The 22,500-nt window shown below is 39.4% G+C and overlaps 1 protein-coding gene across 4 annotated transcripts in view; it reads left to right on the top strand.

The window, feature by feature from the left end:
* The window catches only part of LOC139810332 (uncharacterized), a 77,702-nt gene that overhangs the window by 25,470 nt on the left and 29,732 nt on the right, over nucleotides 1–22,500 (top strand). For 3 of the 4 annotated variants that reach the window (XM_071773769.1, XM_071773770.1, XM_071773771.1), the window contains 2 exons: nucleotides 18,371–18,835; nucleotides 19,465–19,630. In XM_071773769.1, coding sequence (XP_071629870.1) covers nucleotides 18,665–18,835; nucleotides 19,465–19,630 — 337 coding nt within the window. In that variant the 5' untranslated portion in view covers nucleotides 18,371–18,664. The remainder of the gene's footprint in view (nucleotides 1–18,370; nucleotides 18,836–19,464; nucleotides 19,631–22,500) is intronic. The other variant, XM_071773772.1, reaches the window with a different exon arrangement.

Below are 22,500 nucleotides of genomic sequence, written 5' to 3'. Positions count from 1 at the left end.
TGTTTAAAAGATATCTTGATCTTCCAGGCGGTCTTTTATACGTCTGTCCGTTAGACTTGTTTGAGTTTTCTTTCTTAACCGGGAGGGCATCTCTGGAATACATTCTAACGAAAAGGATTGCGCACAATGCGAGAGAGAATTTTAAGAGTTGAATATATTTTTATGCACAAACGCCGTGCACGGAATAATATTTAAAGTTCTTTATGTCAAGTCGCGTAAAAATGGTTTGCTCTGCAAACACACCATGTGTACACTACTCATTTGCGAATAAATATGCAAATAAACAAATTGCGTCGAAATAATCAATGTTTGGTCAGACGTTACGTGAACGTGCACGCATTTAGATAATTAGATACACCAGAATTTCAAGGAGTATTCATTGATTAACGAGACATTAATAAGCGACCATGACGATAAAATTGTACCCAATCAGTTTGGACGACATCAGTGATATTTGTATCGCACGCAACAAGTTAGTGGTAACAGCGAACTACGAGTGGTGTTCAAACAGAATTGAAATTAACGTGCGCAACGTGAGACGGAGCGCGTGCAATCCGACTGATCGACGCGGTATTGCGATCGCAATTTAACGCGAATTAATATCCGCGAGGTTTTCGAGCCGCGTCGACGACGGGGGGAAAAACGATAACGGGCCGAATGAGAGAGGCGAGACGAAGAAATTTGCAGCGCGGGTGCCAACGCGATATCATATCTATGCACAGAGCGTACCTGGCTGCGCGACGCGAGGGAGGATGTTCCCATTTCCGCCAACCCCCTTCGTTCTCATCAGGGATTCTGACACCCCCTGACTGGGGATCGCGACAATTAGGTGAGAATTGTGGAGTTGAAGCACAGCCTGCCTCGAAATTAATCCGTCGGGAGAATAACGTCCCTTCGCCATTTTGCCTCGTTGCTTGATACCCGCGGCGATGAGATCTTCAACATCGAGTCGCACTGACATAACGTGCCGCGACCTGGAAGAGTATGCAGAGCGTGATACGCGTTTATTTTTGACGTACGTACTGCGGCAATGATGAGGAAATGTTTCGGTGAAGGGGGAGTCAATTATCTTTTTTTCACATTCAGAGTTTTAAAGCCCGCCCTCGAAATTTAAATGAGCGCAGGAATACCTTATTTTGACCGAATTTTAATCTGGGAATTGCGAACGTGCTTATAGCCGCAAGAGAATTAATATAAATAATGTAGAAAGATCGACTCGGAGGTTCGCCAAGAAACTCGTAGAAAGGAACGGCGGTAATTTGAGAGGGAAAAGTAGAGCGCCGTAAAAGTGGAAAATAAGACATAAATACTCGCTTTATTTGATCGCGTTGTAATATGTAAAGGAAAAGTCACGAAAATCTACAAGGCTGTTCTTAAAACACCGCGAGGGTGGCATATACCTGGACGTGCGCACGTTCCGCTCTCGAGAAAAATTATGCAGATTGCATATAGGCGTCGCATCGCCCAGTTACTTTCCAGCCGCGCTGTTATCGCGACGGAAGTAATAATTAACCGGCCGAACAAAAGATTTAGGCCCCAGCAGGCCGTGCTTGACCTGCGAACCGTGCGGGTCCCCAAACCGCGGGGGACAAAAGCTCCTTCAGCGCGCGACGTTCATAATTCAATCCCCGTATTGTCCGGCGGGACATCCCACCGGACGAGTGTCGTCTTTCGCCATTAAGCAGAGTAGCTGGACAATGGACGCGATTCGCTATTAACCCTTTTGGCGTCGAGAATTCGCGAGAGCCGGAGAGCGTGCGCGGCTCGCGGCGCGCCATAACGATAGCTCTCCGACCGGGCGCTCTTGTACGGTCGATGCATTTAGCACCGCGCACCGGTCGCACATAATGCACTCCAAGTAATTCCATTTGTTGCCTCTTCTCGAGATTAGATCGGGAGAGTATGTGTATTTCCAGCGGTTTAAACCCGCGCGCCTCTTATCACGCGCGTTTTAATATGCAACTGCAATAGAGATGGAAAATCGATTCTCTTTATTAATTCAGTTTAAATGGATGCGGAGGATTGTCCCTGTATACTCGCTCTCTCTCTCGCGAAAAACTGAAAGGTTTGCAAGGAATTTTTGAACAATGCTCAAACTCGCGTTTGCGATGCTGATAAAATCGCGAGGTTATATATGTATGTATAAACATGGCGATAATTTCTGACTGATTCAATAACGCTTTGTTAAACGGTGATTATGTTTTCCTCACGTTCGCCGAGTATTGAGATTCGATGTGAAAGCATTTTAATTTCCAACTCCGCTAAGAACTCGACCGTTGCTTTTCCGTTTACCGACTCGTTACAAGTGGCAAAGCGAGCTTTATTAAAGAAGTTTTAATTAATTATAGGTTTGTGTTATAATGTCCGCATAAACATTGGAGGAACGAACTTTCATGATCTCTTTTAATAAATGTTTGTCTTGTCTTTCGTTGGGTCTTTCTTTTGACAGGAAAAACTCAGATGCTATAATTGTCAATAGATTCAGTTGGTATAATAATCTTTTAATACTTACACTTGATCCTGTTTAAACATGCAATTACCTTAGATCTACATTGGTTCCAAGTTTTTAAAATTCACGGAAAGGTTTACGAAAAAAAGGTTTACGAAAAATAGTCTGTGCAAGAAAAATACGTAATATTTATTCCAACAATTTAATAACTTTGCTAATATCGCTAGTAGTATACTTGTCCATATTTAATCTCAATTTATAGATTCATGGATTAACCTTAAGATCAAGTAGCTTTTTACGGTCGACGTCTGTTCTGAAAGACGACAAATCACCAGAACAGACAGAATTGTTGCTAGATGAATCGATAGAAGTTTCGTGTACATTCCAGAGCTGAAATGTGCTTTCGAAACTATGTAGCTTGAGTAATATTGCATGTGTGGAATAGTTGCAAGCATATATATATATATAATATTATACGCTGTTCTTGAAATAGGATGGGGGGAGGAAGGCGCAAAAGACGTTTCTCGAACTTACGAAAGTATGTTTAATTTTTGGAAGCGTTAATAAATATCGAAGAAAAAGACAATATTTACATTAGTTAATAATTCAATTTTCTTTTTAATACTCTAATATACTCTGTGTTTATTTTATATCGCCGTTTCAAAATGGATAATATTATGTTGACAAAACTCCCGCCGCTACTTTGTTTCATATAGCAGTTTCTAATGTGGCACTATATAATTACAACGTTATGAATGTTTACTTAATTCAAACCCAAATGTTATTCGAGCTATTAAAGTAATATTCACGATCACTGTAACCATAATTATTATATATCCAATCGATAGTAGCACTTTACTGAAGCTAAAACCAAGATATATTATTTTTCCGCTGCCGACTCGCTTGTATTATTGATACAATTTGTATCCACCTGTTTGCCAATGCAACTGCGCGGTATAACTATATACGCTTCCTCCGAACATCGTTGTAATGATGTAAACGGTTGCATGATTCGTATTGTATTCTACTTAACGAACCGACAGTTACATTTTCCACCGCGCTGTCCTTCTTTATTTATTGGCGATCGTTAACTTCTGAAATCTAAGCTGAAATAAAATTACGTGCACGAGATCGAGCAATGAAATACGAGCGAGCGCGCTCAAAGAGCTCCTTTTGCTACAGCACTATTTACGATTCATTCAACATTTATCGTCCCAGCGGGGTATCGTGGATGCACGGGACTTAGTAATGACAGCTGGAAAATGGGCTTTACCGTGGCGTATATACTACGAACGAGGATTAACGGAAAGTACGCGCTCGCGTTAGAATCTATCCGCTGAGTTCGCAAATCGCGATACCATCTCCCCTTTAACTCCCATCAACAAGTATCGACAGCTATTTTTTTACGCCAGATCGGTGCAGCAGCGATCGGCATAACTGCGTTTTAGTGTACCGCGTTCAAAAGCCGCGGAATGGGACCGGCGGCGTCGGTTTGCACGTTTGTACCTTCGATTCGTCGAATTGTACGGGCAGAAATGTACGGGCGAATTTTCCGTCAGAAACAAGCGGTATTCCCAGCAGGCCTTGTTACCACATTAGAGTGTACGGATTTTTCAGCGCCGTTAACATTTAAAAGTGTATCTGTAGTAAACGTAGGTAACTTTTCAAGATTAAAAAAAAATTTCACATTTACTTAATCGAACAATTGATTATGATAGAAGAAAGGTAGTTATACCCGCGCGGTCTGAAACGATCATTATACATCTTCTCAGAAGGCCTTTACATTCTCTCTACTAACCGCAGTAGAAATACTACGTCATACAGCAGACATCAATTCGATGGTCTAGTTCTTCTCATACTCCCTCTCTCCGCCGTGTTTCCGCTGGTAACCGCTACTTTACTAATGGTCTACTACCTTTGTCTTAGCTGTGACAATGCCGGTAGATGAATAGCATCGTTCGCATACCGTCAGAGGAAGAAGTCACATAGTCTTTTGGAATCGCAAGAAAGATAGTTGTAAAGACCATCGACGGTACCGCGGTGTACCAATATTGATATGATTAAAATACATTGATCCGAAAATTGAATGTTGAATGTTTAATTTTCATTTTGGCAATATTCCTCGTATCGCGTGAAATAAATTTCCCGGAAATAACATTAAACAAAAATTTGATATTAAGAAATGATGAAAATTCGTTGATTTCAATCGACGTAGAAAATTATTGTGATCGAAAATGAACCTCGAAGACTTCACTGTAAATCCAAGTGTGTTATTTTAGCTGGAAGCTCTTCTTACACATTTCTTGCCGTTTTAAATCACGTTATTTAACACGATTGAACGTATTAAATATTAATTTATTACGATTAAGCGTGTTAAATGATGTAATTTAACATCTAAGAAACATGTAAAAAGAGCTTCAGTTAAATGTCATTTTTAGACTTTTATGCGTGTAAAAATAACATACTTGGATTTGCAGTGTTATTAATTTCAAAAGTAATAACGTAATCACATTTCGTCAAAAGTTCATCGATTAATAAAGCTCGTTTTAGACGACTTGTAATTCGCATTAGATTTCTATCTCGAAATCTGATGCGTTTCTATTTATAACTTTTTTATGCTGTGCATTTTGATGTATATGTATATTTTAACATATACAGTAGACTTCATATAACACGAGGGAAGCGTTCCGTGTTATATGAATCCATGTTATACGAGTCACATAGATTATACATATATGGATTATGTATGCGTATGGAAATACATATTTATAAAAGATGTAAGGTTTTATTACGAAAAATGTAAAATGAATATTAAAGATGTAATAGTGAAATATTTTTAATTTCACTTTAAAACAAACAAATATTAAAATTTTTCCGTCGCTATACGATTCGTGTTATACGAATCCGTGTTTGTACGTATTTGTATTGTATGCGGATCTATTGTATTTTCATATACGCGTGCATTTTGGTTTTCCAATTGTTTTTCGCATATTACACTGCATATAAAGTTATAAATAGAATATTATTCTGTACTCTGAAACGAATTGAAGATTTTTGAAAATTATTATAGATCTAAATTATGGATCTTAATGTATACGTATACAGTAATATATACGAAGGTGTCCCCTGCTGTTGGGAGATCGCTATATATTTTGAATTTGCATGTTTCCGTCTTTGTAACGATATAGTTAACAAGAAGCACCATTCCGTGCGTTGACACAGGCAGGATCGACGTCTTGTTTGCGGACGGGCGATCGAATGTTCGGTACACAGGCTGAAATTCGCGGCCCGTCCGAAACGTGCGCGAGCATCAACGGGCTATAATCTGTGGAAAGTATCGCATCATTCATACGTATCTGTCTTGTGTCCGTGAGCAATCATGATTTATGACGCGAAGTGATTATCTCTTCGCCGAACGCATTCCCCGCATAAAAAGGCTCTTTATTATGCTTGCTGGGAGAGAATTTAAAGCTTATCTGCGGATTTATGTACAAAATACCAGTCTCCAGATCCTGTACTACTTTATTTCAAAGTCCCAAATTTTTGTTGTAAAATAGTCTACCCTTAGATATATCTCTTTTGTAATTTATAATTATAATCATTTGATTGATATACCTTCTGCTTAAATTTCATATTAACTTTTCGACTGAACTCAACGCGAAATGAGTTTTGTTAACTACATTTCCAACATCGGAGCAGGGAATTCTCTATACATAATGCAGTTACGAAAAATGTAAATTAGTTGGAGCAAAAAGAAAAAGCGCAAAGCTATTTTTGCTTAGATATATTTTTCAGCTTTTTTTTTACGTAGACTTTTTTATTCACGTCACCTCTATGTAGAATTAGTGATTATATCACGTACTTGCGGAGAGCCGTTAAATTGCTCAATTACCGCGCGTATTTCATAATACGCGCGACAATAATTGAATTAAATAGCACTTGCGCGGGTTCGCGCAAATGGAATACGACCGATTTTCCTTTTCGACATACGCGCAAAAGAGCTCGAGATTCGCGTTCGAATATTTGCGCGGCATTCTTCAAAAATTCCCTTTGCCTGCAGCATCGATCGGCCGCCTAATTAATGTGTTTAACGCGAGTATCCGCGTGCACGCGAATCATGACGAGCGAGTCTCTCGGTACATTTGCATCGAGCTGCAATTAGCTCGTTTAATTCTTCGATGCTCAGCGGCGCTCGCAACGGGTCTTCCATCTCGATCAATCGTCAATCAATTAAAATTTTAATGGTTCATCGCGGGATTTCCACGGATGCTCTCGACAGACATTAGGCTTAACGTGCTATTAAAACAAATACATATATAATATGCGGTAACGAGATGACTCGATGGTTAAAATATTCTCTTTTTCTGCCGCAATATGCAAAACGATTGCGAATTATACGAGAACGAGTGAACCCGCCAAGTAGCAGTTTTGAATAAATGAAGCTTAAGGGACTGAGTCCCGTGCCGCCGACTCATTTACCGCGTACAACTCATACTTTGTTTTAATTTTAGATGAATTCGCGTTTCTGCTTAGCATCGTCCAGTTTATGAACAATATATAGTTACGCGCGGTATAGTCCCCGCGCCCAAAGAGGCTGTCACACGCTGTACCGAGGTTCTGCATAGTGCGCTTCGAATTAAATTATTATATAGAGAGCAAGCGCGCGAAAAGTATATAACATTTAATAACTTTGTCTGTGTTACGAGATTGTTTATCCCATCCTCCTTTATTCCGCTGAAGCGCATCAACGTTATAGGTCGCAAGGAGCAGCCTCGTGTCCCGAAATGTGGATGGAACATCCCGTTAGTTGCCCGAAAGGACTTGGTCGAAAGTTGCTTTCTCGCATCGGCGCCTAATAAGTCCAAGGGAGCTTTGACGCGCCGAGAGATCGCAAAATCGAGCCGTAACGCGCGACGACCTGGGAGTTATCGGATTAATTCGGCCTGCTGATCTCTTTGGTGCCTACCGTCCAGAGTTTTCCTACTTTCCCGATCTATCGCCGGATAAGACGAAAGTTGGCTAGGAATGGGATGGGAATCGAATTAAAAAATAGGACGGGTAGAAATTTGCGAGAGAACGCCCGAATGCTAGTTCGATTCGACAGCGCTTGCTCGATTGCGTTTATCACCTTTGAAGACTGATTCCCGTTTACGATTGCTTTAAGGATTTGTGTGTGTGTGTGTGTATTAACGAGATATAGAGCCGGGGAGACAGTTGGGTCTAGCACGCTAACTCAATCTCGCCATTGAGAATTAATAACGCCTGTTGGTCTATCTGACCTAATTCAATTTAACCCAGAACTCACTTGATTTGATCTTTCTAAATTAAGAACAATATTTAGCGATCCTATCGTATATTATTTGAAAACCATATAAAACAAACTAATTTTATTTGCAAGCTTAATAACATAATATAGAATTGATCTCAAATTTAATTGAATTCTACCAATTAAAGACTTATATCTCTCTTTCGCCGATAACATGAAAATTATGTGCCTCGGCCTGTTTACCGTAGCTATATAAAGTTGCCTTATTTAAAATTTAAAAACATGCGACTCACTTGTATAATATAATTTGTTATGCATAAGCAAATTTTAACGAGGCACTGTTCTCAAAACTTCGTTTGCGTACAGTTGCGTATTTCGTCGAAATTGCATAAAAGTAGAATACGCTTTCCCCCATACCAGCAAAATTTGCATATTAACAAAGGACATCGGTGTTTCTTTTCTTTCCGCCGAACTGACAATTATAATTCGGTCGCGTTCAGCTGCGCGCGAAGATCGAAGGGCAATCAGATTAATTCCGAGTCGTCGAGCTGCCCGCATGCCTCTACTTTTTCTTTCGTTCCCTGCGGCCACGAACGGACAGGATAATGAACAGCGCGAACGACGACGGAAGACAAATAGCGACTTGTTTGTTCACTATGTGGGAATCTTCAGTCAGTGGTCTAACCGAAGTCGTACTACTATTCGCACTCGAATAATCTCGGATCCGATAACCTCTATCTCTCTCCGATCTTTTCGTGCAACCAAACTATACGTGTAACCTCAGTTAAAAATAATATTTGCAAAACATGACACATTTACCGAATGAAAAATGTTTTTTAAACATATTTTATTTATCTATCTCTGTGCGTATTCACCGCGGAAAAGTTGGAAAATTGTATATCATCAACAGGAATAATCATAATATTGGACGTAAATGAACAAGATAAATATATTTTTTAAATATATTTTCAAAAATAATCAATGAAATATGTTTGTTTCATATTTTGTATTTCGTAGAATTTTGCAAAAATAGCTTTCAATTCAGATGAGCAGGATAATCAACATGGCACTGCATTATTTATACAAAAAACAATGATTTTATACCTAACTTTATAGTATTTACTTTTAAATTATTCGACGTTGTGAAACTGTTACAGTGTCACCAAATGTTGTACGAGATAAAATTATTTGAGTTATTTAGTCCAATTAGAGTGGCAATTAATTATACATTGTTCCTGCATACATCCGTAGTTACAAAACTCGTTAATTTGAAAATTGCAGAAAATAAGTTGGCGGTGTTTCTGTGTGTGTTTAAATTAAAATCTTTTGCTTTACTATACAAATTTCAATCATTTACATTTGTTATCGAAATGTCGGAGAAGTTATATATAATTATACTACTCATTAAATTATATATATTCATTATTTATGGTGACAAAGAGTTCTCTCCTCTCTCTTTCAATTTGAAACAAACAGAAATTAAAAAATTCTTTATCCCATTTTTCAGCTGCTTTTAGCTCGGTGTTACGTTTGCAAAAATATATTTTTATTACTTTTATATTGCAATATTTTACTTCATTGGCGTCAGTAACTTTTTAATATATATTTGCAATATTTCTCGAATTCGTAATTATAAAATTAATTAAAAAGCAAACATTTTCAAACGAGAGACTAAAATTATTAGCAACCTCAAATTTCATCTGTCAGATTGAAATTTATAAATTTAACTTTAAATTATATATTTTAATTTTTAGATATACATATATACGACTGCAAATATTTTAATTTATTAATTTATTAAAAAAATAAAAGAAAAAAAGAAACGAAAAGGGAATCTTGTGATGAATCTAATTAATTTTATAATTGCGTCGCGCATTGTATTCTTCGTGAAAAGAAACCAAAACGCCGAACGTATATAATGCATAGATATGAAAATTTGCCCGGTGTGAAACGCGATTACCAAACCATATGGAAAGAAACGCCGAATTGTTCCCGAAGCGTGAAGATGTAGGAGAACCATAAACCCGCCTTAATAACGTCAGAACTGACAGCGGGCGTTTTACCTGTCCCCGATCGTTCTATTCATCTGACGATGAGTGGAGGGATTGTCGAGGGCATTTTATCAATTTTCCCCGAGATGTGTATCCATCGATAAGCCCGTCGCCGTTATATTCACGTCGGTGTATCTCGCGGGCTCTTTCCGATGAAACGTAACGGACATTTGAAACGCGCCAGCAGCGAAAGAAGAAGCGCTGAAACGATATAAATGTGAGGGGAGGAGGGACAGAGGCAATCTCGATTTAATTAAAATTTTTTCTTTTGACGCGTGTTATTCTGAAACATATAAATTCTACGGAAACCGTGGGACAGGATGTATAATTCCGATGCCGTCACGTCGCACTCCTGACCCCGCGATTCTGCCCATGTACCATATCATTGAAGGCGTACACGCCTCGGCCGAGACTCTCGCGCACGCCGAGCACGCACTCGCGTCCACCTTGGACGACACTCGCGTCGATAGTATACGCGTCGTCGGCAGTGTTTTTCGCGACTTTTGGGACATCCTGTAGGCGGAAAGGAGCGTGGGAGAAGAGGGTTCCGCGGGATGAAATCAATAATACGCCTCCATTCAAAGCCGCCACCGCTGCCGCTGCCACCGCCACCGATGTCCTTATGGTCTTGGCGGGATGTGTTGGACCGTTCGCGCCTGGTTTAACGACCTAATTACTCGCCCTTTAGGAACACTCCAATCTCGAAGATGCGCCTGTGATTAGCGATAGCACTGATACCCTCGCCTTCGAGAGCGCTATACCGCGTATACTCTCGTGGCGTGTACATCAATCTTCCGCGGAGCATTCCTGTCTGTTGCAACGTGCTCCAGCGAGATATCAGTTTTCTTTGAGGGTGGTATCGCGGTTTATCAGTAGCATCATAAAATCGACCGAAAATACCTCGTCTCTCGAGCGAGATATCGAACGGGGATCTCTGCGCGACTGTTTATTATTCCGTTATCGATTACGGGTCGCCAGGACTATGTAATTAGGATATTGGATAAATTTAACATTTGCAATATTTTGCAATAGTACAATTAATGTTCGCTATGGTCGTGGTAAATGGCGCAAATATTTATCTCGATGCTCAGTCACATTAAACGATGATCAAAGAATAATAGTTTGATACCCAGGTATTTTCTTGATAATTCACGCGAATGATATTTGTACCATTGATCAAATATGTATATCATTAATTAAATATGTATCGTTTCCATTTTGCTCTTGATCCATTTCATTTGCCGTATACGATTGCAATATATTTTTAATTTTCAATTATATATGCTTCACGCGTATATCGTATTATTGGAGAAACGAAATGCGTTCTAAGGGAAAAATTTATCAACGCAGATCAACGACTACACATCTCTTCCAATTTCCGCACAGCTCGATGCAATTTTAATAGCTCCGATTTCCTTTGCGCGCGAGCAGCTGTACCGGGGCTTCACTTGAAATTTGCAAGTCGATATCGGTCGAAGTTCATCGCCGGTACTTCGCCGGTGGTTCATCCCCGGAGCTCATGATGTATACCCGGCCAAGTCGACGGGGATGAATAAAATGCGCGCATCGCGCGGCAATTATAATCTACGTGTCTTAACCGCATCGAGTATAATATACACTCAGCGATGGGATATGGGTCATGAGTTTCATCGATTGGCACGCTGAAAAAGATGAGTATCGAGAACAGGACGCGCCGCTCCTGTTCGAATAACGAATATCGATTTCCCGGGCGACGCGTTTAAATGCTCTTTTATACAAGGTAGTAAAAACACCGCGCGCTCAAACAGATCGCTGTCGCGGTGTCGAGGGGGACGGGGCGCTTACCGCGAATTAATAACTAGTTAGGAAAAAACGATTTATTTGTACGTCGTTGTTACGCGCGCAAAAACGCGGACGCGCGTAAAAACGTCGACGTTGTTAAAACAATAAGCGTCGACCTGTGCAAAACCGGGGCGATTATCAATTAATACATTGGTGCGGAGATCCGAGCTCACCCCGCTACAGCCCGCCATTAGGATCATGTATTTTTAACGTAGCACGATGCAGATCTTAATAATGTTTCATAATTTGCTCTCAAATATTTTTGACGTTGCTTACTTAACGAAACGTGTTCAACATTTGATAAAAATTACTCTTTTCGTGCACAATTAAAAATGTATAACGCAACGTCGAACTTGGAGATTCATCGATTTTTACAATTTTGCTTTTCCAATATTTCCGACGATTAATTTTCAAGGTGGAGAATAGGATCGATTAATCGATAAAAAGTAATAAAAACAAATGACAGCATGCTCATCGAATAAGTAATTAATCTGCATGATATTATGAGCAATCAATCGGAAAACTCACGACCACTCGTGAATATTTAACCGCAGTTGACGTAGGTATATTAAATCGCAACCACGAGCGGCGAGATATTCATAATACATCGACCAGATTCGGAAACGTGTCGAGTCGTGCGGTGATCTGTGATAAATAGATGTTTCGTGATTCAATGGGCTACTTTATTCCGGTCGGTCAATAAATACATTTCGGCATCAGCTGCGGAGATTGCCGCGGTATGACATATCGCGAATAAATAGCAGTGTGATAGCTTGCTCAAATATTTAACGAAAGAATGAGGGATCCGTGTCACGGTTTTGTTTCTCCGTGGTGGCAAAAGGTTTTGGGAAAAAACGAGAGCATATAACTCGCGCGACAACATAAATCGATCATAAATCTTGCAATTAGATCGACACGCGGCGCTTTTCGAGTTCCTTAAAAGCAACTTCATCGCTTTTGTCTCGTATCAAAATACTTTCAATCTTCCAATTAGCTGGGTGGGAAAAATATCGGCGAGATTGATCGAAGATCTCGTTTTCATTCGTTTTAGGGAGCTTGTACCGTTTATCGGTGCAAGAATCGCGCAAGAGTGAATGCTGACCGGTCTGTTGATCAGTCTAATGCGCTTTGGAACTCGGTATAACTGATGATTTACAGCCACAAAATGTCTCGTAGTCGTCGCGCTCGGGATTGCGAGTACGAGATATCCTTCAGTTAATGGCGAGCAAGTTAAATTAAAGAGCTTCTACACGCTTTGCGGCTAACAGCATTCACTGTTTTAACTGTTCCAGCTGACAAGGTGCCAGTTTCGCGTTGCGGCTACGTCGGGTCAGCTTGATGCGCCCTTTTATCATTTTACCCCAATTACGGAAGTGTTATATTTAATACCGCAACGAGTCTCATCTTGAACAGTTGAACGGGACGTTTTTCAACTAGTTTTGGTTGTAAATCTCACTTAATTAACAAATCATAGTTTGCCGTGCACGTCCACGTCCTGCTGAGGTATCTTTTCCAAGCTCTTATCTCACAACCTAGCTGGAACACGAAATGAAGCACGTGCGTTTGTATGAAGCAAGCAACTTTTGTCTTCTCGATAACTTGGACATTACCTGTCCCATAAAAGATATTTTATTATTTTACATAAGTAAAATAATATACCGAATATTAATCTCATTAATATTTCGACAGTCTTTTTTTTACATATATTCGCAGCAACGATTATCGTTGCAACATTAATTAAGCCGTAAACACAATATGATAAGTAGTTAACAATAACAGGAATAATTAATAGCTAAATTGGTATAACATAATTATTATAATTAATAGCTGAATTTATGTAACGCTTTGTAAATGGGATATTTACATAGAATGCATAATCGCGGTTTATTTGACAAACCAAAGTGTCCTAATTATGACGTGAATCTAATTACATTTTTACTCTTGCACATTACTTTTTTCAAATATTTTTTCTTTTGCTAACGATGATACAGTATGGTTAATACATTATACACATAATACGAATTGCCGAATAACTTACGTAAGACATTGATTAAAGTTAACTGAGGTCCAACAGATTCACCGTCCCCTCCTAATTGTGTCCTCGGAAAGATTCGGAGGATCACCTTTAATTAATCTTAACCAATGTTTATGGAACGAGTGATACCTAAATGGAAGGGATCTTCCTCTGATCATGAATAGAAAGTATATAGAAACGTCCTCGCGCATCCCTAAACGATCCACAGAGCGCGGCTTGCGAAACAACCGTGCTTCTGGCACCGTCTCAACTGTCACCCGAGTAAACCCGGACGATATTTCGCGTTCCAGGTTGCGGGATAAAGGCTCGAGGGGGTTTGACGGTAACGGCGATACCTTTTGTTCCCGTCCACGCCCACCCACTCGCGCGCGGATGTTTTCATAGAAAATTAGGGGTTGGAGACGAGAGGGCGCGAGATGATGATCCGGACGGTGGTTCGTGGCCACGTTTACACAACCATCCACCGTGGTCGCGCAGATTGCTCATGCTCGGGACGGGAGGGGGTGGATTCAATCTAGTAGGATTACCCGGTGACTTGGCCTCCATCGTCCGTTGTCGCCTTCCTACGTACTGCCGCGGACCACCCGGTCGGTCTGGTTCTTGCTAGGCCGGAATTCCGTATCCCGTGTGTCAACACGCATCCTTTCGTCGCGCCCGACCGCAGACTGTCTTAATCCTTCGCGCCTCGGGAAATAATCCCCCCGGGGAAACGGCGCGATATGAAATATTCTGCTTTCGAGGCATTTTAACTGTTTAATACATTTTATTTTCGTCTTGCGACGTGTTGGTAGACAACAAGCCGTTGATGAAAGATTTGCGTATTGTAATTCTAAAATTCTAAAAACATATTAGGGAGAGAAGAAAGGATATTTTCACTAATATAATACACAGCAATATTAAATTCCAAATAAAAGAATTGCCACGACTTTATATGATTTCTATTACAATTATATACACTTTTAAATAGGAGGTTGCTTTTTTTCTGAATTACTTTTGTTTTTAATCAAGAAATTAAAGAAGTTTGCCGGATAATTTAATATATTGTTAAGAACTTCAATTTAAACTAAATGCGCGAGTTTTTCGGGGAAATTGTGCTAATAATCTTTGAACAATATTTAAAGGGTAAAGGGGACAAAGATTTGTACAATTAACATACACTGTTTGTATTACATGTGGCTGTATTATTACACGCATGAAGAAACTTAACAAAAGCGGTAAGCGATGTAAGCATAGGTCATGTAATAAAGCGATTGTGCGTATCTGGTTAATATCGTGGCTGCATGCATAAATGATAATTACACAGCAGTGCAATATTTGTTTATGGAAACAAACCTGCTTCGCGATACGCTTTTGCGCGTGTTCATTTGCCGCTAATTAATAATGTTATTCGATATTAGTTTGCCATCGCGCGCGAGGATCCAAAACATATTTACGAAGGTGGGCCCTACCATTGTCTTAAATGTATTTTGTTATAATTAGAACTCGGTTATTGTTTCTGCGCCGAGTACATATTTCGACAATTGTTATGCATCGGCTATAATGAAATACGCTTTTCATTTGTTCTATATTCAGTTCGTTACGCGGCGAATACAACAATGAACGGCATGAATGTGTTTGTTTATACTTTGAAATTTATTGTTTTCTGCATAAGATTGTGCACGATATTAACCTTCCCTGTGCAGAGGTACGTGAAATCAGGCTAGGCGATATTTAAATCCATTTAAAATAATCGTATCCTGGAATTAAATGAATAAATGAACGAACCAATATTTATTTATTTAACGTTTAACGGATTACACGTGCAATTTTTTTTATATTATATAAATTTAATTCAATCGTATGTGAGAGATAATGGAATATGTCAGGCCACGAAATATATATGTATATATATATATATATATATATATATATATATATATATATATATATATATATCTACCATAAGGATATAACAATAATAAATGTGCGATAACGATTGATTTTATTGAAAATATATTAGAAGTTTGAAATACGGCTTATACCGTTGACAATTCTATTCTGGAAGTTATTTGAAGTTTTATTTATTTAGCCAAAATCAATACGGAATTGTCTCGTCAACTGAATTTTATTTGTGTTTTCAAGTCTGATGGACGCGATCACATAGTTCTTTCGAAAAAGATTAAACATTTTCATTCAAAAAATTAAATTAGTTTGTTGAAATTAATTTTTCTCTTATTTCTCCAACATTCTATGAAATAAGTTTAATCGAAAAAAAGTTTTGAATTAATCTAAAAGATAACAGAGATATATTGTAATTGAAATTACGTTCGATTACAAGGAACTAGACGACGTTTCGAGATCATCGTTGAAAAATACGGCAAGTTTACGACTTAACGGGCGTTAGGTCGGTTAGGCGCGCGAATTCTTTCTTTTTTTTATAGCGACGCAAGGAGTTAACACGCGTTGCTGGCCGCGGCGTCAGGTTTTCCTCGAGTTTCATCCGTTTAGCGACGCCGATTAAATACTGCTTTGCGAGAAGATTTACGACCGCGGCATTCTTAAGGCCGCGGCCGTTACGGAATTTCCCCCTTTTTCTCCGGGCGCTCCGATGCTTGTCGTCGACGAGAGAGCGAAAATATACGCCGGACGTCGGTGGCGAATACAAATCTGCGGTCTGTTTTCAACGTTGTTATTCTTATTGCGAGACTTCACTGCACACACGCCGCGCGGTTATGATATCGAGCTCGCGATGGGGCACAAGTCGAGGGATCAGTATCGTGCGACGGAGGACATAAATCTTGCAAGATAAAAATTGCAACGTCATGACCCGATATGCTACGTAGGTACGAATAGTCTACCGCGGAATATATCGATGCGATTCATTATTCGTCCATCATTCATATCGATGTATGCAGACGCGTTGAAAAAATATCTACTATAAATATTTATTAAGAATACTACGCGACTATTTATTGCGATAAATATATGCTACCAAAGTAACTCTAAAGCAATTCGATCGATCTCTTATTTGAGAAGTTTTCTTTTCGAAATACTATTGCTATACCCTTTTAAACAGATAAAATAAAATAATGAAGTATATAAATATGTTACTTCGGCGACTTTTGTTACAAGGTGCAACAAGGTGCATTGATATGTGCAGACACGTTGAAAAAATATCTACCATAAATATTTATTAAAAATACTACGCGACTATTTATTGCGATAAATATTTGCTATCAAAGTAACTCTGAAGCGGTTCGATCGACTTTCTATTAAGTTTTCTTTTCGAAATATTATCACTACACCTTTTTAGACAGAAAAAATAAGATAATGAATCTAAATGAATTTTTTTATCGACTTCTGTTGCAAGGTGCAAACATAAATTTGTTATTTTTGGCGACGATCGTGTGCCAGATTGTAGGTAACGTTATAATTAGCGAGGACACCATGTGCCACTGTTATCAGACTGTGTGTGCTACAGACGTTTCAAAAACAAAGACAACACAACCTGCGGTGCGGTACAACGCATGAATATCAATGTAGTTAGGTCGGTGGAAATGCGGCTACGGTTACTGCGGTGTTACGAGATTGGAGGCGGCACACACACGGATGATTTTAATCTTCTCAACCGACTGAAAACAGTTTTTTCGCGAGTTATGCTTTTGCGGTACGGCCAGGCAACAAGGTCTTATAGAGCGCATACAAATTCCAGAGGACCTTTATCATTTTAACATTTCAACGTCGGCCGTTTTATGGGATCTTATAGTTGCATTTTTGAGCTTTAATTCGAATTTATAATTACAACCATATTCCTGACTGTCGTCTTAACAAGACTTTTGCAAAGTATCGTGAACATTAATTGAAGATTATATCGAATCCGAGTCGCATAATTTTCGTGAATCGATAAAGGTCTTTTTGTTGAAGGTGCATTGCAAGATGCATTGTTAGTTAATATCGTGAGACGGTTGGAAATTAATTGAATTTGATCGACGAAATGGAATGTGTTTTTGGCGTGTATGCCAATAACTTCAAGCAGAATAACTTGCGCGTGCACGTCCGATATGCATCCAATAACAATTTTATCCTCATCGACTCTTCCCTCGGATGAGTACATGCATAAAACATTCACGCTATAAATCCTCATGTACAAATCGAACAAATCCTACCCGCGATGCATATATATATTCGATATTTAATGCTTTACCTGCATCGGTTGTTTTTTGACTCCTGAAACGCACAATAACGTAATCATTAAATTTATAATGACAGTTTTATGATCCTCATTAGTTATATAATACAAAAATTATTACAGTGAATATCTGTGAATGGCTGCATTGAAATGCATATATCACAATTCCACTCGGAAAATGATTATATAATTAACTAAGTGAACGCGTTAATTAGGTTAAGTAAAATCCTTAAAGTTAATTAAGGATTTTCAGCGCAGCACAACTAAAGCAACGCGGAGATACACATATTTGCATGTTACATGGACCCAAGTCGGGCGGTAAAATTTTTAATTCGTTAAAAAGTGTGAAGATTGTTACTCCCCCCCCCCCCGCTGTATACAATAACGCGTTACATTGACATGTCTGGCATCAGATATACCGTTCAAATGATAAATTATATTTAGTACGCTGCAAATGACGTGCATCCGATTAGAATGGGAGATAAATTCGAACAATCTACGCGCAACGTATGCGTTGCGTGTAATATAATTATCGATAACCTGGTACAGCAAATCAGAGCGCGTTCCACGTTGCTTGCAGACCGAAAATGGAAAATACCCTCCGCATGTCGAACGCATCGTCGAACAACTGCCTTCGTACGACCTCACCCTCGTGCTCAGCGGGACCCGTCTAACGTCGTCCAACCCGGAAGTCGTGCTCCAGGGAATTTGACAGCGGGCAAGAAAGATGTAACTTAGTTTTTTCCGCCGTATTACGACGGGGATAACACGTGACACGAGTACACGGGACATCGAGCGTCGAATTGACGTTGATCGTTGACATGCCGGCGATGTCGGGAGCATAAAACGCGGCGTTGTACCGCCCGCTTTGAAGATGCTGGTGGATGACTGCGGAAGCGGGATGGGGTGGACTACGGCTAGCGTGCGCGGCGGTTGGTCCACCCCGGGAGGATGCAGAAATTCAGCCATGAGCTTCGGCGGCAGCGTGCCGTCCTTGCACCCGACCGGTTCGATAAGATCGTTGCGCTCGCAACACTCCATGCAGGTGAGCGAATGAAGCCGTCCGTTTATTGCACGCGATTACGTCGTGCGATCGATTTGGGTCCTGATAATTTTGCAAATCTTATGCTCGTTTATCGATTTTCACAGATTACAATGAACCAAATATTCGAAAAATCTTTTATTCTTTTCTGGAAAATAGATACAAAATTGAAAAAAAAACATAACTTTAATCAACATTTTAAAAAACGTTTGCTAGATACAAGTGCTACAACTCATATTTACGTGAACAATATTTCGAGATTTTCAATATTCAGTTTTAAAAAAATACGTTTCAATATCGCAGTTATTTCCACCCGTTGGAAGATAAGACTTATTTTTTGTGTACGAAGGTAATAAATTATTTTTAAGCTTGATACTCTCTTCTCCTGATATGACGCTCTAAATCTAGCTTATGATATTTACACGTACATTTAATACATAATTTAATCGTGTGGATCGTTATCAATATCTTGACAAATAATCTTGCGCAATATTACGTAGCAATGTCAGCGCAGAACGATATATTTCGTGGTAATAATAATAAACACATGGGCGATTGTCTACACGAAGCGCTCTACATTGCGCTCCCCGTTTTCCCCACTCAAGCGCGTTGAAAATTCATCTTGCTTGCAGGCTCCGCCCGAGACACCGCGAAGATGCATACATTGTCATCCGGTACATGTCCCCAGTACCCCCAATAATTATATGCAACATCCTATGCAGTACTATACGCCAACTCATTGTATAGAGGGTCAAAATGGCATGTATACGCCGCACCGTGGAAGTTCGTATCACGGCGGTGAGTTTACTTTTCAGTTACAGTACAAATATATTCCAAGTTAATGTCGATCGTGTATCCCTGATATTGTTACGCAAGTTCGACATTTACCGCCCATCGTTCCGTAATCTTAATATTGAATATTATCATTACTAAATTTTAATTCGACGCACACGGGCTTCATTCCGTTTATACGAAGCAATATTAAAGTTATGCTAACATTCAGACGTTTAATTGAATTTACTTTAATTAAATGAACTCAATTAATTCGAGTTAATCTAAAGTTACGTGGCACGTTCAACCGGAATTTATAATAATGTCACGATTCGTGCGCCGTATGTCTATAATTCCTTGCAGAAATTTATATTGAAAGTTGATTGCAGAGATAATTATATTCGATTCTCCCGTAACATCTTTTTTTACTAGAAATTTTTAGAAAATGTTTTCGAAATAACTTGCTTAGAAAGCATCAAGATTGTTGTACAATTTTTAGCTAATCTGAGTTTCTACGTATATGTATTGTGGGATTTAAAATATATCGTGAAAGGGGCATTGATAATTTTAAGGCATTGATTTTTAATTTTGGTTGTCCCTCGAACATTGTCTCTTTTGTCTTTATATGAAGGCAGAGAACAAAAGAAGTAGGGCAAAATGAAATGAAAAGCTTACAGCGGGATACGGTAAAATAAGAATCAATTCCACTTAACTCTGTCGAAGAGGTATCTTGAAATTTTGTGCTTGATGTATCGTCGAAAACAGTGTCTATCAGAAATGTAGGTCAACCGTTGGTTTTCAATCTCAACTGACAAAGGTGAATCCGAGTAGCAATCGGAATTGTGAAATTTTTGCCTTACTTCTTTTATATAAGAGAACCGATAATACTACATTTATCATAATAAACAGGAAAGAGGAATTCGGTACTTCTTTATCTATTGATTAGTCCAAATTATTAAAAATACAGAAACTATCGATACGCGATGCTCGAGTTTCTTCGAAACTGCAACAACACACGACGTAATGGAAAAAAAATTATTAATTGTTTTTCCTTATCACGTGAGTTCGATAGCAAAGTGAAGATTTTGCGAAAATTTTGCAAAGTTTGATCGGAAATAGAAATACTCACGAAGCTGAAGTTACTTACTTACGTTCGAAGCAGGTATAAAACATTCTTTTTTATACATCGAAGTCTCTTACGTGTTTATTTGCTGCGATCATTGCACCATTCTTCATGCTCCTTGAAGCGGCATTTTAGATATTTCGTTTAGATCGTTCAGCGAAAATGCGACCGTGATTTCACTAAGGATGCGGCACGTTCGCAAGAAATGCGAATTTCTTGCGAACGTGCCGCTCTTTTTCCGGCATCAAGAGAGAGAGCACCCTCGTAACTCGTAACTCGTTCCACGACAATTTTTGCCCTCGGTGCCATCCTCGACAATTTCTATGTCTCGCGTCATTTTCGGCAAAATACCTACTGTCGCTCATTCTTTTTTTTTTCTTCTGTCCTTTCTGCCGCGTTCCTCATTACACGCTCCTTTCATACCTTATTTTCATTACGTACCGAATAATGAAGAATATTTCATTCTTGCTGTTAATTTACCTACCTAACGAGAGACGTCGCGGATCGGCGACGTCTCTCGTTATTGGCAACGACAACGACAACGACAACGACAACGTTAACGCCACCCGTGCAAATAATCTCTTCCAAATGGTTTTACACGCTAAACGTTATAATAGTTATAATAAGCGCTCGCGTAGAAACTTACCCACTTACGGACATGTTAGTTCCTGGAATTGAATTGCAACGGTGAACGCAGTTTTACTCGTGCTGACACGGTGGCACGATAATTTACAACTAATGTCAAACTGTTATATAATACGAGGATCACTCGCGAATAAATTAGAAATTACTTAGACATTCGCAAACTCTGCAGTTTTGATCGCGTGTATAAAACGAAGTGTAAAATCGAGTAACGCGCGTGCGAATAATTACCAAAGAGACATTTTCTCAATCGCTGAGAAAAAATTTTCGACGAAAAAGAGCGAGAATTAATTTTTAATTTGTTTGTGAATTCTGGCCGATGATAAGTGGAAAGATAAGTGGGGAAATATTATCAATCTTTCATATCCAGCCTGAAACGTACTAGAAAATCAATTAATCAAAATACTCAATGAAAACGGCCCCGCTAGATCTGCAAATTTAAATAACGACAGTACGCTCAAATTCGATTTTCGCCAGGACGAGAACGCGTAGCGTCGCAAAACCCAAAGGTGTTTAACATTTAACGCCGCTAATGGAAAAGTTTGTATTCGGTGCGAGAGTCATACACAGCACAACTGTATATACGCGTTACTTATAATTCAGTTAGATACCTTTTCCCGCGGTAGTGCTGCGACCGGAGGCTGAATCTGAATTCATGATTTTTTACGAGGCGTATAATAGGGCCGCTGCGCTATTTCACGATCATCAACCCTTCTTCCTCCTTTTCCTCGTGAATCCGCCGTTTGACTTCGTGCCTGACGTTACCTTTTTCAACCTACCGCCTTCGTCATCCCTTTTAAAAGTGCATTTACCTGGCCCTCGCTTTTTATTTCCTTCCTTCCTATCTACCTACCTTCTCTCACACGTTTCTTTCAACTGGTTTCTTACCCATCTCGCACCCTCTGTCTCATGCAAACGCCGCCGTTGCCAGCCACAGGTACCGTCGTCGCGGTCACCGAACAGCCATCTCTCATTGTGCGGAAAGACATTCGATACCTTCACGTAGTATATTATTGCAGCGTTTCAATTTAACACCGAACCAATTTCCCGATGGCGCAACGGCGGTACCTTTCAATACGGACCACGGTCCTTCGACACGTTCTATTTAAGAACGCTCTTGCTTCCTGCACGC

The sequence above is a fragment of the Temnothorax longispinosus genome, chromosome 3, assembly GCF_030848805.1.
Source record: "Temnothorax longispinosus isolate EJ_2023e chromosome 3, Tlon_JGU_v1, whole genome shotgun sequence".
NCBI classification, from domain to species: domain Eukaryota; kingdom Metazoa; phylum Arthropoda; class Insecta; order Hymenoptera; family Formicidae; genus Temnothorax; species Temnothorax longispinosus.
Note: the sequence above shows the minus strand (reverse complement) of the source record. Positions and strands in the feature narration are given on the sequence as shown.